At 45.4% G+C, this 15,085-nt stretch overlaps 1 protein-coding gene, 1 long non-coding RNA gene and 1 other non-coding gene across 7 annotated transcripts in view; 2 read left to right on the forward strand and 1 right to left on the reverse strand.

The window, feature by feature from the left end:
* Window positions 1-2,672, forward strand: part of LOC134479103 (uncharacterized) — a 30,094-nt gene extending 27,422 nt beyond the window's left edge. For 2 of the 5 annotated variants that reach the window (XR_015622782.1, XM_087555042.1), the window contains exon 3: window positions 1,605-2,201. Coding sequence is in view for 1 of the 5 variants with exons in the window: in XM_087555042.1 (XP_087411168.1) it covers window positions 1,605-2,042 (438 nt within the window). In the remaining 4 variants the exon portion in view is untranslated. Of the gene's footprint in view, window positions 1-1,604 lie in introns of all 5 variants that reach the window. The other 3 variants (XR_015622780.1, XR_015622783.1, XR_015622781.1) reach the window with 3 other exon arrangements.
* Window positions 2,673-4,769: 2,097 nt separating this feature from the next.
* On the reverse strand, window positions 4,770-4,873 carry LOC120093299 (U6 spliceosomal RNA). The gene has a single exon (XR_015623653.1). It is a non-coding gene; the product is annotated as a U6 spliceosomal RNA (small nuclear RNA).
* A 4,514-nt stretch (window positions 4,874-9,387) lies between these two features.
* On the forward strand, window positions 9,388-14,336 carry LOC148005075 (uncharacterized). Its single transcript, XR_015622786.1, has 2 exons — window positions 9,388-9,503; window positions 12,508-14,336. It is a non-coding gene; the product is annotated as an uncharacterized LOC148005075 (long non-coding RNA).
* The last annotated feature ends 749 nt before the right edge of the window (window positions 14,337-15,085 follow it).

Genomic DNA, 15,085 nt, shown 5'->3' on the forward strand with positions numbered 1-15,085 from the left:
TCCTGGAACTAGAGTCACAGATGGCTAATGTCTACCATGTGGGTTTAAGAAACCATCTGCCCCCACCTTCACAAGAGCAAGTGCTCTTAACCAATGAGACATCTCACCAGCTTAAATGGATACCACTCTTATCTTCCCTTATAAATTAAATTAAATTCTAGCCAGGTGATGGTGACAGCAATGGCAGTAGCACACGTCTTTAATTCCAGCTCTCTGGAGGCAGAGGCAGGTCTGTGAACTCTGTGAGTTCAAGGCCAGTCTGAAGTACAGAGCAAGTTCCAGGACAGCCAGGACTATACTGAGAAACCCTGACTTGAAAAGAAATTGAATAATTGATGACTGATTGATTAATTTCTGGTCCTGTTTACCCAGAGTTAGGGTTAGATTCTATAAAGCTAAAGGATTCAGTCTCACAAGACTACCCTCATCTGAGAGTTAGCCACAAATTCTTCTTCCCAGCGGACTGCAAATCTGGGGGTTTCCATGGGCTTCCCTTATATTTGATAATTCATTAAAATGGCTCACAGAAATTAGAAAGAAATATACTTTATGTTCGCTGCTGTATTCTTAAGGAAAAGTCAAATAGAAGGGATGCATGAGGCAAGCTGTAGGGGCCTAAGGCTTCCATGTCCTTTCTGGGAATGCCAACTCATTGGTTACTCTTCTCATAGCTGTTACAGAATACATGGCACAAGAACTGAGGGAAGAAGGATTTTGGCTTACAGTTCAGAGGACTGCCATTAGTCACAGCGGGGGAGCAATGGTTGAGCTACACTGTTGTCCTGTCTAGTTTTATGTCAACTTGACAGAAGTTAGGTCATCAGAGAGGAAGGAACGGCAATTGAGAAGATGCCTCCATAAGATTAGGTTGTAGGGGTGCTAGAGAGATGGCTCAGCGGTTAAGAGCACTGACTGCAGGGTTGGGGATTTAGCTCAGTGGTAGAGCGCTTGCCAACAACCGCAAGGCCCTGGGTTCGGTCCCCAGCTCCGAAAAAAAAAAAAAAAAAAAAACAGCACTGACTGCTCTTCCAAAGGTCTTAAGTTCAAATCCCAGCAGCCACATGGTGGCTCACAACCATCTGTAATGAGATCTGATGCCCTCTGCTGGTGTGTCTGAAGACAGCTATATATATATAATAAATAAATACATCTTTTTTTAAAAAAAGGTTAGGTTGTAGGGCAAGCCTATGGGACATTTAATCAGTGATTAATTGCAGAGAGCCCAGTCCATTGTGGGTGGGACCATCCCTGGCCTGGTGGTCCTGGGTTCTATAAGAAAGCAGAGAGGGAGCCAGTAAACGGCACCGTCCATGGCCCCTGCATCAGCTCCTGCCTCCAGGATCTTGTCCTGTTTCAGTTCCTGTCCTGGCTTCCTTCAGTGATGAATAGTGATATGGAAGTGAAAGCCAAATAAACCCTTTCTCCCCACCCTGCTTTTTGGTCGCAGTGTTTCTTTCTTTCAGCAATAGAAGCCCTGACTGAGATGGCGGTCAAGAAGCGGCAGGGGATATGAGCTCCCTTTCTCCCTTGTCCTTTTCACCTGTCCCGGGGTCCCGCCCTGTGAGACGGCACGGCCCACATTCAGAATGGATTTTCCTTTCTAGATTGAACCTCTCTGGAACCACGCCCTCAACAGAAATGGCCGGAGGTGTGTCTCCTGGAACCACGCCCTCAACAGAAATGGCCGGAGGTGTGTCTCCTGGAACCACGCCCTCAACAGAAATGGCCGGAGGTGTGTCTCCTGGAACCACGCCCTCAACAGAAATGGCCGGAGGTGTGTCTCCTGGAACCACGCCCTCAACAGAAATGGCCGGAGGTGTGTCTCCTGGAACCACGCCCTCAACAGAAATGGCCGGAGGTGTGTCTCCTGGAACCACGCCCTCAACAGAAATGACCGGAGGTGTGTCTCCTGGAACCACGCCCTCAACAGAAATGGCCGGAGGTGTGTCTCCTGGCTGATCGTTAGTCCTGCCGGGTTGACGACGAAGTTCAGCCATCTCAGTCACTTTCTGAGAACATCAGTGTGCACGCCAATCAGTTGAAACACACCAACGCTCCACTTCTTCAGGGTTTTGGCAACGTATCTTTAAGTATCATTCATTAAGTTATTGGCCATTGAGGACTGGACCCAACTTCCAGGCCCTTTCCTTTCCCCAGAGGTTGAGGAATGGGGCTGTGGTACTTGGAATAAAAATGACCCCCATATTTGAATGCTTGATCATGAAGTTGTGGTATTCCTAGAGAAAGATTAGGAGGTGTGGCCTTGCTATGGCAGATGTGTCCTTGTTGGAGGAAGTGTGTCACTGAGGGTGGGCTTTGGGGCTTTCAAATGCTCAAGCCAGGCCCAGTGTCACTCTCTTCTCCTGCCTTCGGATTCAGAAATCTTGGCTCCCCCTGCAGCCCCGTGTCTGCTTGTGTGCTGCCGTGCTTCCCGCTATTACAATAATGAACCAAAGCTCTGAACTGTAAGCCAGCCCCAACTTTTTTTTTTGGTTCTTTTTTTCGGAGCTGGGGACCGAACCCAGGGCCTTGCGCTTCCTAGGCAAGCGCTCTGCCACTGAGCCAAATCCCCAACCCCTAGCCAGCCCCAACTTAATGTTTTTCTCTATAAAAGTTGCTGTGGTCATGGTGTCTCTTCGCAGCAAAAGAACATTGACTAAAACAAGGGCTTTAAAAAAATGTTTTTTTGATGTGTTTTTTCAGACAGGGTTTCTCTGTGTAGCTCCGGCTGTCCCAGAACTGCAGGTCAGGTTGGCCTGGAACACACAAGAGATCACTGCTTCTGCCTCCCTAGTACTAGGATCAAAGATGTGGACCACCACTGCGTGTCAGGGGCTGAGAGTTCTAGTCCCCTAATTCCTAGCTGATTTTTCTGATAATCAGCTCCAATCCTGAACCTTTTGATCATTCTCCCCACCATTATTGTCAAATAAAAAGCTCATCACGCAGGAGATGCCAAAGGCTTTAGGTTCTGTGCCAGGAACCAGGGAGATAGACTGTACTGCAGGCCCCAGCTAAACTGAGAGCAGGCACTCTCCTGCAGCAGAAACCAGGTCACAGAGGAGGAGGATGCAACTTATAGGAAAGGCAGTGGTTCTCAAACTTTGGTGCATTTAGAATCTTCTGGGAAGTGTATTAAAATATAGATTATTGGATCTGACTCAGTAGTCTGAGCAGTACGGCAGAGACGGGCCAGGGCATTTATCTTTAATAAGATGGGATGGGCTGGAACATTTATCTTTATTTTTTTTCCTTTTCTTTTTTTTCTTTTTTCTTTTTCCTCTGGAGATGGGAACTGAACCCAGGGCCTTGCGCTTGCTAGGCAAGTGCTCTACCACTGAGCTAAATCCCCAACCCCAACATCTATCTTTAATAACCTCAATAATTCACAGTGGATGTCCCATGTCATGGAAGTCTTAGGACAGAGAGGTAAGCACAGTTTTGAGTCCCCTGCTCGCTCCTGACCCCAAAGCATCACTGCTTTCAGAAACTTCCACATCATGGTCTGCAGAGAGAGCCCTAAGCCTTCTGCAGGTTCCAATATTTTCCTTTTTAAGAGATAGGGAGAATCATGACAGAGAGCTGAAGCTGGTCAGGAGGAAAAAAAAAAAACACCTTTAGACCCTGGAGATTCTATGGTGGAACTCTGACATTCAGAAAAATAATCAGAAGTTACATCTGTATGTGGCTTTTCAGTGAAGGCAAGGTTTTTATTTCATAGCTGAGAAAACTGAGGGAAAGACTGGGGTCAAAGAGGTATGGCTGGTGTCAAAACTCAAGGCTGCCCTGCTCCAGTGCCTTCCTCTAAACTGACTGACAAGGGAAGGTGTCAGGCTAGGACGACTTGGTCGTAAGTTGACTCTCTGCAGCCCCCTGTACAGTGTGAATCCTTCCAGAATCCCCAGAGCTGAAGTAATGGTGCTGACAAGGCCACTGTATGCTGCTACCAAATGGGGGAAGGCTCTGCTCCCAGAATCCAGTTCCCCAAGCAGCCACTTTCTCCGAACCTCCCCAGGAAATCAACAATCCTGCTCAGTGTACTGGCACGGTGTGCTGATCTCAGATTCCTGAGAGAGAGCTCGGCAAAATCATCATTACATCTCACAGGGAATCTGGCTGGTTGATACCGATATGACCTTGTTTTCACTTCCTGCGTGTGCCTGCAAACAGTTCTGTGTTCCTCAGAACCTACTTGCAAGGCCAGGCGGAGAAGACCTGGTCAGACAACAGCTTCTCTTGCTGGAGTAGCCAGACAGATTGTCATAAGAAACACATCACTAGGCACTGGAGAGGTGGCTCCATGGTGTTAATTAAGAACACCTGCTTCCTTTGCAAAGGCCCTGAGTTCAGTTCCCAGCATCCATTTGGAGGCTCGCAATCATCTGTAACTTCAGTTGCACGTGATATGATGCCCTCTTCTGGCCTCTTTGGGAACTGCATGACAACATACACATGCACGCTAGACACACACAGAATAAAAAGAATTATTTTTATCATTAAATAAATTATTTTTATTTCTAAGTAAAAATAAAATAAAGAGTAAAAATTAAAAAATTAAGAGCTGGGCAGTGACGACTTATGACTTTAGTTCCAACACTCTGGAGGCAGAGTCAGGCAGATCTGAGCTATAGCCTGGGCTACAGAGAGAAACCTGGTCTCTAAAAACAAAAGTACAAAAGGAAGGGAGAAAAGAGGCACAGCCGGTTTTGTTTTTTGTTTTTTGTTTTTTTTTTTGTTTTTGTTTTTTGTTTTGGTTTTGTTTTTTTGTTTTAAATACAGAACATTTCACATATTTTCACGTCATCCTCACGCAGGGCCCATGCTAATCTCTGTATTGCTCCGACTTTAACATATGTGCTGCAGAAGTGAGCACCTAAATTTTATTGAATCCAAATATGAACCAAGGGGGAAATCAACGCTAGAAAAGGCTCCCTTCCCTCTGGCTGTTCTTGGTTGTCAACTTGACCACATCTGGAATTAACTGAGAGCCAAGTGGCTGGATGCACCTAGAAGGGATTATTTTCTTAATTAAATTATTTGAAACATGAAAATCTACCCTAAATCCAGATCTTTTGAAAGGGAAGATCCATCTTTAATCTGGGCCACACCTTTCGGTGGCAGCCTACGAAAAGGATGCGGAAGAAGGAAAGGATCACCGTTTGCCTGCTTGCTTTCCCCCTTGCTGGCAAGTGCATCCCTTCACTGACGTTGGAGTCTAGTTATTCAGGATTCTGACAAACACTGAAGACTACTGGGTTCTTGAACTTCCCAATAGGGGACAGCCATCGTTGGAATAGTGGGACCATAACTTGTAATCCACTCTAGTAAATCCCATTTCTTTGTTTGTTTGTTTTTGAGGCAGAGTTCTCTGTGTAACCCTGGCTTTGTGTAACTCACTCCGTAGACCAGGCTGGCCTTGAACACACAGAGATCTGTCTGCCTTTGCCTCCAGACGCTGGGATTAAAGGCACGCACCACCACGCCAGGCTACATAAACCCCATTCATATACATATGCATGCACACATACATACATACATACATACATACATACATACATACATACATACAGGTATAGATGCAGACGCAGATGTAGATGGATAGATTCATTCTATCAGTTCCGTTTCTCTCAAGAACCCTGACTCATATGACCGCGTAGTCTCTGCGCTCTGTGCTAGCTCAGAGTGTAGCAGCCGCGGCAGTTAATACACAGCCCCAGCAGGACTCACACTTCACTGGTACACTGACCCCTGTCACTTACAGAGTTTCTCTGTCCTCATCTCTGACTGTGGACCCTGAGCCAAAGCTTTGTCCTCCACTGGTTCTCCCTACTGGTCCACCATAGCAGTGAACCCTTCTGTTGAGACGTCGTGAGCTGTGTATACCACGGTGGCCTCCCAACCGCATCCTGGCCTCTGATAACCCCTCTCCTCACAGCCACAGAATGTCTTCCCTAAAACACTAGTATAATCATATGACCTGCCTCAATAAAGCCCCTTAAGACCAGGGATGTAGTTCAGACGGCACAGTGCTTGTCTAAAGTGTTTGAAGACCTGGGTTTGGTCCCCAGCACTGTATAAACCAAGAGTAATGAAGCAAACTAGGATGTTCAGCCCTGAAGAAGTACAGGCGGAGGATCAGAAGTTCAATGCTGTCTTCTGCTACATATGAGTTTGAGGCTGTGCTGGACCACATGAGACCCTGTGTCCAATACAAAATAATAACACCCTGCTTCCCACACATAAATACCCTTTAAGGGCTTCCTGTTTTCTATCGGATACACTTTAAACTGACTTTTAATAAATACTTTAAAAGATTTATTTATATTTTAAAAGATTTATTTATTTTATATATAAGTACATTGTTGCTGTCTTAGACACACCAGAAGAGGGCATCAGATCCCGTTACAGATGGTTGTGAGCCACCACGTGGTTGCTGGGAATTGAACTCAGGACCTCTGGAAGAGCAGTCAGTGCTCTTAACTACTGAGCCATCTCTCCAGCCCCTTAACTGACTTCTATAGGAAAGAAAAATATGAAGGATGTCACGAGTTCTCTATGCTGTAAACAAATGAAAGTGTGTGTCTTTCCAGAATATTATAAACTCACAAAGTGCAGCAGGTTTAATGGACTCAGTGTGTCAGACAACCAGACTCACTTTGGTAATCTGGCCAAGGGTAATGAAAGTTCTTTCACTCTAATCTCAATTAGTGCTATTAACTCTCATAACACAGAGTAGATACATTTCACATACATGTAGTTTCCAGGATGAACACAGGTTAAACAGATTACAGCAGAGCTCAGGAGGTTTTAGACGTGAGCTGAGGGGAATGCAGGCAGAGTTTGTTGTAAACTCAGAGCCAGGAAGGTGTTGCTATACAGAAAGATGCGGTGGGAGTTAGGAGAGCACACACACACACACACACACACACACACACACACACACACACCTGTGTGATAATCTGAAACAGAAAGGAACAAACAGCCTTCCACTTGGTAACTCGGTGTTTCTCAGCCTTCATGAGAACCACTGCAGTAACTGTTTTCACCGTAGCAACAATCTCTCCAGCAGTCACATATCCTGTTCTGCTTGGTACTTGTAACTAGAGAAGGTAGAAACCAGGAAATGACGCAGTCATTTGCTACCGTTAAACAACCGTGACCCTGCCAAAGCTTTCTGTCCAGAGAGGCTTGAAAACCATAGGGAAAAATAGAACATATGTGCAGATTAAAAAAAAAAGTGTACAGAGACAGACGTGAGAGACTTTGAGGACGTTACTGCATTTTGAGTTAGATACCACTATACACAGAGGTCTGCAGGCTGAGGGTGCGTGCAGCCCAGGCGGTAGACTGCTTGCCTAGCTTGCGTGAAGCCCTGGGTTCAATTCTCAGCATCATCAGAATGCAGCATGGTGACGCACACCTGTAATTCCCCCACTCCAGAAGCAGAGGGAGGAGGTTCAGAAATTAGAGGAGTTTTCATCCCATCCCTAGGTGGTTGGATTTCATCGATAGTGCATGCTGTATGCAGGTACAGAAATACAATACTGAAAACTGGGTGTGGTGGCACATCCTTCAACCTCACCCAGCACTTGGGAGACCAAGGGAGGCAGATCTCTGTGAGTTTGAGGTTAGCCTGGTCTACAGAGTGAGTTTCCGGATAGCAAGAGCTACACACAGAAAGCCTGTCTCAAAACCAACAAGCAAAAAGAACGACAAAGAAAAAGAAATGACACGCTGAACCCAGTTAACTTGTACAATGAACTCATATAATAAAAATTGTTTTCTTTTGTTTTGTTTTGAGACAGGGTTTCTCTGTGTAGCCCTGGCTGTCCTGGAACTCACTCTGTAGACCAGGCTGGCTTTGAACTCAGAGATTTGCCTGCCCCTGCCTCCCAAGTGCTGAGAATAAAGGTGTGCACCACCACTGCCTCCCAGCATAAATTGGTTTTTGAAAAAATGTAACACTAGTTCAGTAATCCCATAAAAGGAGAAACCCTACACTATTCAATGAAGATTCTATTTCACACTTAAATAACCAGAAGTCCTGAGCTGTTAGGAAGGATATCAAGATACTTAAATTGATTCTTCCATTAAGAACATAACTACACAATGTCATGGACGGTGTTGTATAGAAAGCAAGGCATTGGGGCTGCAGAGATGGTTCAGTGGTTAAGAGATATACTACTCCTGTGAACAACCTAAATTCAGTCCTCAGTGCTGACACAGAGTGGCTCACCAATGCCTGTAACTCCAGTTCCAGAGGATATGACCTGTAAATGTAACTTTTATTCTCCTGTAGTAATTGTCTCTGAGGCTTACTGCCACCATCTACTAACCTAGACCTAGTCCCAGAAGCTTCTCACCTGCGTACAATCTTATCTAGACCTAGAATGTTTTCAGCCTCTTAGACTCCAGGCTGAATAAGCTTAACTTCCTAGTTCTTTCGGAACTCTGTCAGGCTGGTTCAACTCAGCCGTTCTGGTTCAAACTCCTCTTCAAGCTGACTGATTCAATCTGGCTTCTCTAGGCTTCTCCCGAATGAATTGCTCTGCTTGGCCTCACACTAACTTTGGCAATGTGTTCTAATCTTCTGGCTCCCTGCCTCTGTACAGCTGACCCAGTAAAACTCCCTTCTTCCTCACTCCTTTTCTCTCTCTCTCTCTCTCTCTCTCTCTCTCTCTCTCTCTCTCTCTACTCTCTTAAATAGCTTCCCTTTCCTTTCTGTTCTTGTGAGAGTTGGGCACATCCTATTCTGTCAAATCTTTCTCTGATTCATCACTTTGCCACTCGATTAGACATCACTTGCAAACATGGGTGCTTCCTTCTACAAACTAAATTTGCCTTCATTGTTTGAGATTAAAGGTGTGTCCTAAGGGTGTGTTTGTATTTCCAGCCAGAGGGATTGAAAGCGTGTTTTAAGGCTAAGCCACACCACAACTTTTTTTTTTTAGTAAATAACACAATTTCAGGGTTCACAGTGTGATCAAACATCCTGCAGCCATGACCTCTGAGGGTATTTGCACTCATATATACAGACATATATGTATACACACACACACACACACACATATATATATATATGTATATATATATGTATATATATGGATTTGACATAATTTTTTTAAACAAAAGAACGTAAAGGAGCTGAGAGATGGTTCAGCAATTAAGAGAGCACTGGCTGGTTTTCAGAGGACCAGGGTTCAATTCCCAGCACCCACATCGGCTCACAGCTGTCTGTAACTCCAGTCTGGGCTCTGCAGGCATTGTGCACTTGTGGTGCATGGATTTACATGAATGCCAAACCCGCAGACACATAAAAGAAACACAAAGTTGATATGTGTGGTGCCTCTGCCTTTGTGTCGTCACTGCGCTGCTCCAGCCTTTTGAGTCCACACTGAAGGAATGTAGGTCTAAGAGACACATCTTCTCTCGCCTGACCCTCGTCTGTGTGTTTGCAGAGCTTGGAAGCCGTTTCAGAACAATCTGATGCAGCGGTTGCCATGGTAAGTCCTTTTCCTAAGAACTAAGTAACTATTGAGAGCTGTTATAATAATTTACTATTATGATTTCATTTCAGAGCGGCATGAACACTTCTGCGTCCTACTCCCGTTTAAACATTGTATCTGCTTCAGAATTTCCCTTTTTAGCTTTTTAATCTCTTCTTGGGGGGGGGGGAAGATGTGCGTCATTTGCAAAATGGGATTCAGCGGTGATGGTGAAATTGTGTGGGTTTTTCTTCCCAAAGAGGATAGTTACTTTAATTTTATATTTGGGGCTGCACATCCTAAACACACCCAACCTCGATGTTACCTGGAAGCCTGTTTAAACCAGGTGACAGGCCTCAGACCCTGGAGTTCAGGTGAAAATGGCAGTGGAGGGTTTGTGAATGGTCACGTCACATCTCTAGCCAGTACCATGCTATTCAAATCATCTATCATGCTAACGATAAAACAGGTTTCAAACCAGACAAGCAGCTGATACTTTACATATCAAAGCAGACCTGGCCTCTGGGTTCTCCCAGCATCCCTCAGTCCCTACCTGTTACAGGATATGGCTGGTATAACCAGTCCTCTATCCTGAACTCTCCAGTCCAGAGGCTGGGCTGCCATTCACCTCCCCCACCCCCCAGGCTCTACCATATATAATCCAGACATTTTGACATTTTGGTTACCTGCTTCTTTGTCGTATGTTTGGCCTCCTGGCTGCTGTGCTTGGTTCCCCTCTCTCCTTCCTCTCCTCCTTTCCCTTCAGGGTTCAGGGTTGTGACCTCTCTGGATGCTCCCAGATGTCCCTGCCTCTGCCCATGCTCTCCCCCAACACATCTGTGATAAGCTTTCTCCTCCGCCATACCTAGGTGCAGTCATGCCATCTTCTGTTCTTTCTACTTCTGTTTTTCACTCATGCCTAGAATTCATTCACCGTCGTCACTCCAGTCTGAAGGTTTTGATCCCCCTCCCTCCATCTCACAGGGCTGGGATTCCAGGTGAACACCGTCTTTCTTGGAAAAACCGGCAAACTTTAAATGTGTTTTCATAGCAGACATGAGTTCTGCAGCTGTGGCAAAAGCACGTAGGGTCCTGCATCCTACGACTTTGTTGTTCATGGGCTTGTGGTACCCAAAGTTCCCAAGACAGTTAAATACCATTAAAGACAAAAGAGACTCTGACACAAAGCTGACGCTGAGAAGTAACTGCATGCAATCTGCATCGAGAAGCTTGCGTGTGCGCCAGCCACTTCCTCAAAAACCAGCGAACCCAGACTGGGCCACGTGTGCTTGCAGCCAGAGGCTGGCCACATGGTCCTCCAGGGCGACCTTTACTACTTCTATTCTTCAAAAGCAGAATGCTTTTGTTCTCTAAGGTGATTGTGGATTGGTGGGAGTTTGCTGTTTTTTGTTTTTCCTGTCTTTTCTATGAGGAATGATTGTACCTATTATTGAAGTCTCCCCCATTCCCTTTATATGCATCTTTCCCACTCTTTTTTTCTCAAAGGTATATACACGTGTGTGTATATACATACACTCATGCACGCACACACAGGCACACACGCACACCCACGCACATGTGGGTGGGTATGTGTTTTGTATGCATGTACATTTGCACAACTAGATTTTGCACAACCAGAATAAGGTATTGGATTCCATGGGACTACAGTTTCAGACAGTTTTGAGCTGACCTATGGGTACTAGGAATTGAACTCAGGACATCTGCAAGAACAGCCAGTGCTGTTAACCACCGAATCATCTCTCCAGCCCTCCTTCCCATTTTTTCTCCTTCTAGAACCTTCCTTATTTTCTTCTTTTTAAAATTCATTTTATTTTTCATTATCATGTGTGTGTGTGTGTGTGTGTGTGTGTGTGTGTGTGTGTGCGTGCGTTGTATAAGTGCAATGTATGCATTTGTAGAGGTCAGACAACCACTTTGTGGTCTTGATTTATTCTTCCCATCTTGTGTGGGGTGCTGGCTAGTTTTATGTCAACTTGACACAAGCTGTAGTCATCTTGGGGGAGGGAGCCACGAATGAGAAAGTGTGTTCATAAGGTTGGGCTGTAGGCAAGCCTGTAGGGCATCTTCTTAATTTGTAACTGATTTGAGCTGGTGGTCCTGGTTTCTATAAGAAGCAGGCTGAGTAAGCCATGAAGGGCAGGCCAGTAAGCAACACCTCTTCATGGCCTCTGCATCAGTTCCTGCCCCCAGCTTCCTGCCCTGCCTGATTTCTTGTCCTCACTTTCTTTGATGAGGAACGGTGACGTGGAAGTGTAAGTTGAATACACTCTTTCCTCCCCAACTTGCTTTTGGTCCTGGTGTTTCATCTCAGCAATCGGTGGGTTCAAGAGACTGACTCAGGCCACCTGGCATGGTGGCAAGCAATGTTTTCTACCGGCTGAGCCATCTTGTCCTCACTTCCTCTTTTCCTCCTCTTAATCCTATTTACATCTTTCCAAGGAAATCACTGGAGGCAGAAATGGTCCAAGTTCCTTTTCCCAGGGTTGTGTGAGGACCTGGAACTAATTCGAAGCAGGTGGCACATGCAGCCATCCTGGATGTTGTGAGGCAACGTTGCTCAGAAAAGCCCTACCAGCCTTTTATAGTCTCTATAACCTGGTCATATTCATCTTAGCGAGTAGGAGCCTGAGAAAGTAATCGATTTAGTGATGACTCATTTATTACGTAAAATGTCATGATTAACATCTGGCTAGGAATAAGAGTTTTTTTCTTTTTTCTTTTTTTTTCCAGGGCTGGGGACTGAACCCAGGGCCTTGCGCTCGCTAGGCAAGCGCTCTACCGCTGAGCTAAATCCCCAACCCAGGAATAAGAGTTTTAAAAAATATGGAACAGAACAGATAGAAAGGATAATAGGAGACATCACAGAAGAAAAACCAATCTTGCAATTTTGCTGGTGATGCACTCCCGAATTTTAAGAATTTTATTTCTCTCTTCTATAACTTTAATAATTTTAAAGTCTGTTTTTAATGATGGTTCTTAAATGCTTTAACCTCTCTTTTAGCCTATCGTCCATCAGAGGTAGTGGAAAAAGAGAGGATACAGGGGAAGTGGACCTGTTTAGAAAGGGTTCTTCGGAGCAACTCCCATCTGTGTTGTCTGGAAATTAACAGCTCAGTTCATAGGAGTCAACAGCGGCTGCTCCATCTGCTCACAAACACTACACGGATACACCAGCTGTCCAGTTCAGTAGTGTCGGGATAGCAGCAGGCGGGATTGGACCAGCAGGAATGCCAAGAGTTCTGGGTTGTACGATCAGCGAAGACCAGAGACCAGCAAGTGTGTCACAGCTCTACCAGCAAGCCAAGCTCAGCCTCTGTCACTGTCCGCGGCGGCCTTTATACTCCCTCCAAACATCACATGTCCTCCACAGGTCTTGCCTCAGCATGTGAGTCTGTCTTAGCTGACATCACTCTGCCAATCAGCCTGAGTCTGAGGAAACAGCATTGCGGCATACCACCAGAAGTTTCTTTCTGTGGAGTCTGGACAAATGGAGCTCAGCTATGTATATAAGGTGGACAAATTCATGCATCATGAGCGAAGAATCCTTCATCGTGTGTCCTTTCATGTGCTTGCTTTAGCAGAACATCCTTTGTGGATCTGTGTACTGGAAACTATCCGAGGAGACCTCTGGCCAGGGAGGGTTCCAGTAAGGAGAAAGGGACCAAGTAAGGAGGGGAGGTGCTGCTGTCCTAGCAGCTACTGTTGCTCCACACTGAAGTGAACTGAGCTGACTAGGGGTTGGTTATCAAGCCGAGTGCAGGGGAGCTTCTGGTGGAGAAAGTTTCAGGAGAGCATTCTCTTCTCAGGCGGTGTTACAGCTCTTGTGACAGATGCTCTCAGGCGATGGAGTAATTCTCACACACCTTTATTCCTTCTGCATAGGATCTTATATATAGTTTTGGGGTGGGTTGGGGTCTGACAGAAGATGCTTCCTATTGGCTTGTCCTGAGATGTTAGGGATGCCTCATCTGCATGTGGAGGGTCTTGGGGGTACTGCTCCTCTGTGACTGATGGCCATAATTCTCTCTATAGGGCTGTGACCTGGAGTCTACCCTCCCTTCTGGGTCTCTAGAGCTTCAAGCCCTAGCTTGACCTTACCGGACTTCCTGTCATAGTCCACTGCTCCACAATCTGCTCTCCTGTGTATGTTTCAGTGAAATGTTCTTTTACAAGTCTGTCCCAGTCTTTTACCTGTGCCCACTTTAATGAAACATTCCTTCATGTGTGTGCTTCAGCAAAACACCATCCAATATAATGGACTTTCCCAAGAACCCTTAAGTTTCCATTTCGCTCTTCCCAAAATGAGAACCTCAAAATGTTTTTGGTCCATGGTAAAGAATTATTATAAGAACTTAGTAAGGCCAGGTAGGGTGACACAGGGCTTTAATGCCAGTCCTTAGATAGTGGAGGCACTGTAGAACACATGAGTTCCAGGCCAGTCGGGACTATGTAGTAAGACCCTGTCCTAAAAAGAGAAAAATGATTGGCTAATAAGAGAAGTCATTAATGCTGTAAAAGAAATTTCCCCTAACGAGGCTTGAGAGATGGCTCGGCAGTTAAGAGCACTGGCTGCTGTTCCAGAGGGCCCAGGTTTAATTCCCAGCACCCACGTGGCAGCTCACAATGTCTGCAACTCTATTTCCAGAGGGTCTGACACCTTCACACAGACACACCTGCAGGCAGAACACCAACGCACAAAACAATCTACAAATAAAAAAAAAATAAGAAATTTCCTCTAACGGGATTTTTTTTTCAATAAAAATTTCATTTAGTGGATCACTGTATTGGATTTTTCCCCCCTTAGAAATAAATTGTGTTATTAAAACTAAATTACATGTCTCTAAACTGCATTTCCACCCCTAAACACGGTGTCTGTTAAAATGGGATCGTTCCTCACAGCAGTGGTACACTTTAAATTAATTCTTCCACGACTTGTCAGCTTTCCTGAGAGGCTCAGGGTAAAGCCTCTTCCAGATTCAAAAGCTTACGGCTACAGCATGACCTTGGTAGGTCCTTTTCCTATTTTAGCCAAACCACATTCTGCTTTGAGAAAGGTCAAACTCAAAGCAGGAGCACAGCTCTCCGGTGTCTTCCCCGAGGTCGTCCTGTGACTCAGGATGGAAATCAATGGGGTCATTCGTGATCTCTGAACTCTTTGCAATTTATCTCAAAGTGTCCAATCCTCTGCCAATCTTTCCTATATTTATGTTGCTTTATTAGTGACAAGTTGTGCTAAATCTTACTACTTTGAACGGATGGATATTGATTATTCTGAAGTTAACATTTTTCTTGGTGTAATTTGCAGACGTGTGCTTCTTTCTTTTTTTTTTTTCCAGAGCTGGGGACCGAACCCAGGGCCTTGCGCTTCCTAGGCAAGCGCTCTACCACTGAGCTAAATCCCCAACCCCGGACGTGTGCTTCTTGATAGGCTTCTAGAAGCCTGCACGCCCTTCCTCACATCACCTTGCTTTCTGTTTCCGGTGGGCACCAGCCTTTCCTATCTTGGACAACTTCTGTTGTACAAGTTGTGTGACATTGTCAGTTACGTGATTGGAACCATTTGTCAAGACAAAGCCCTA

This window comes from Rattus norvegicus, chromosome 6 (genome assembly GCF_021556685.1).
Source record: "Rattus norvegicus strain SHRSP/BbbUtx chromosome 6, alternate assembly SHRSP_T2T, whole genome shotgun sequence".
Taxonomy (NCBI): domain Eukaryota; kingdom Metazoa; phylum Chordata; class Mammalia; order Rodentia; family Muridae; genus Rattus; species Rattus norvegicus.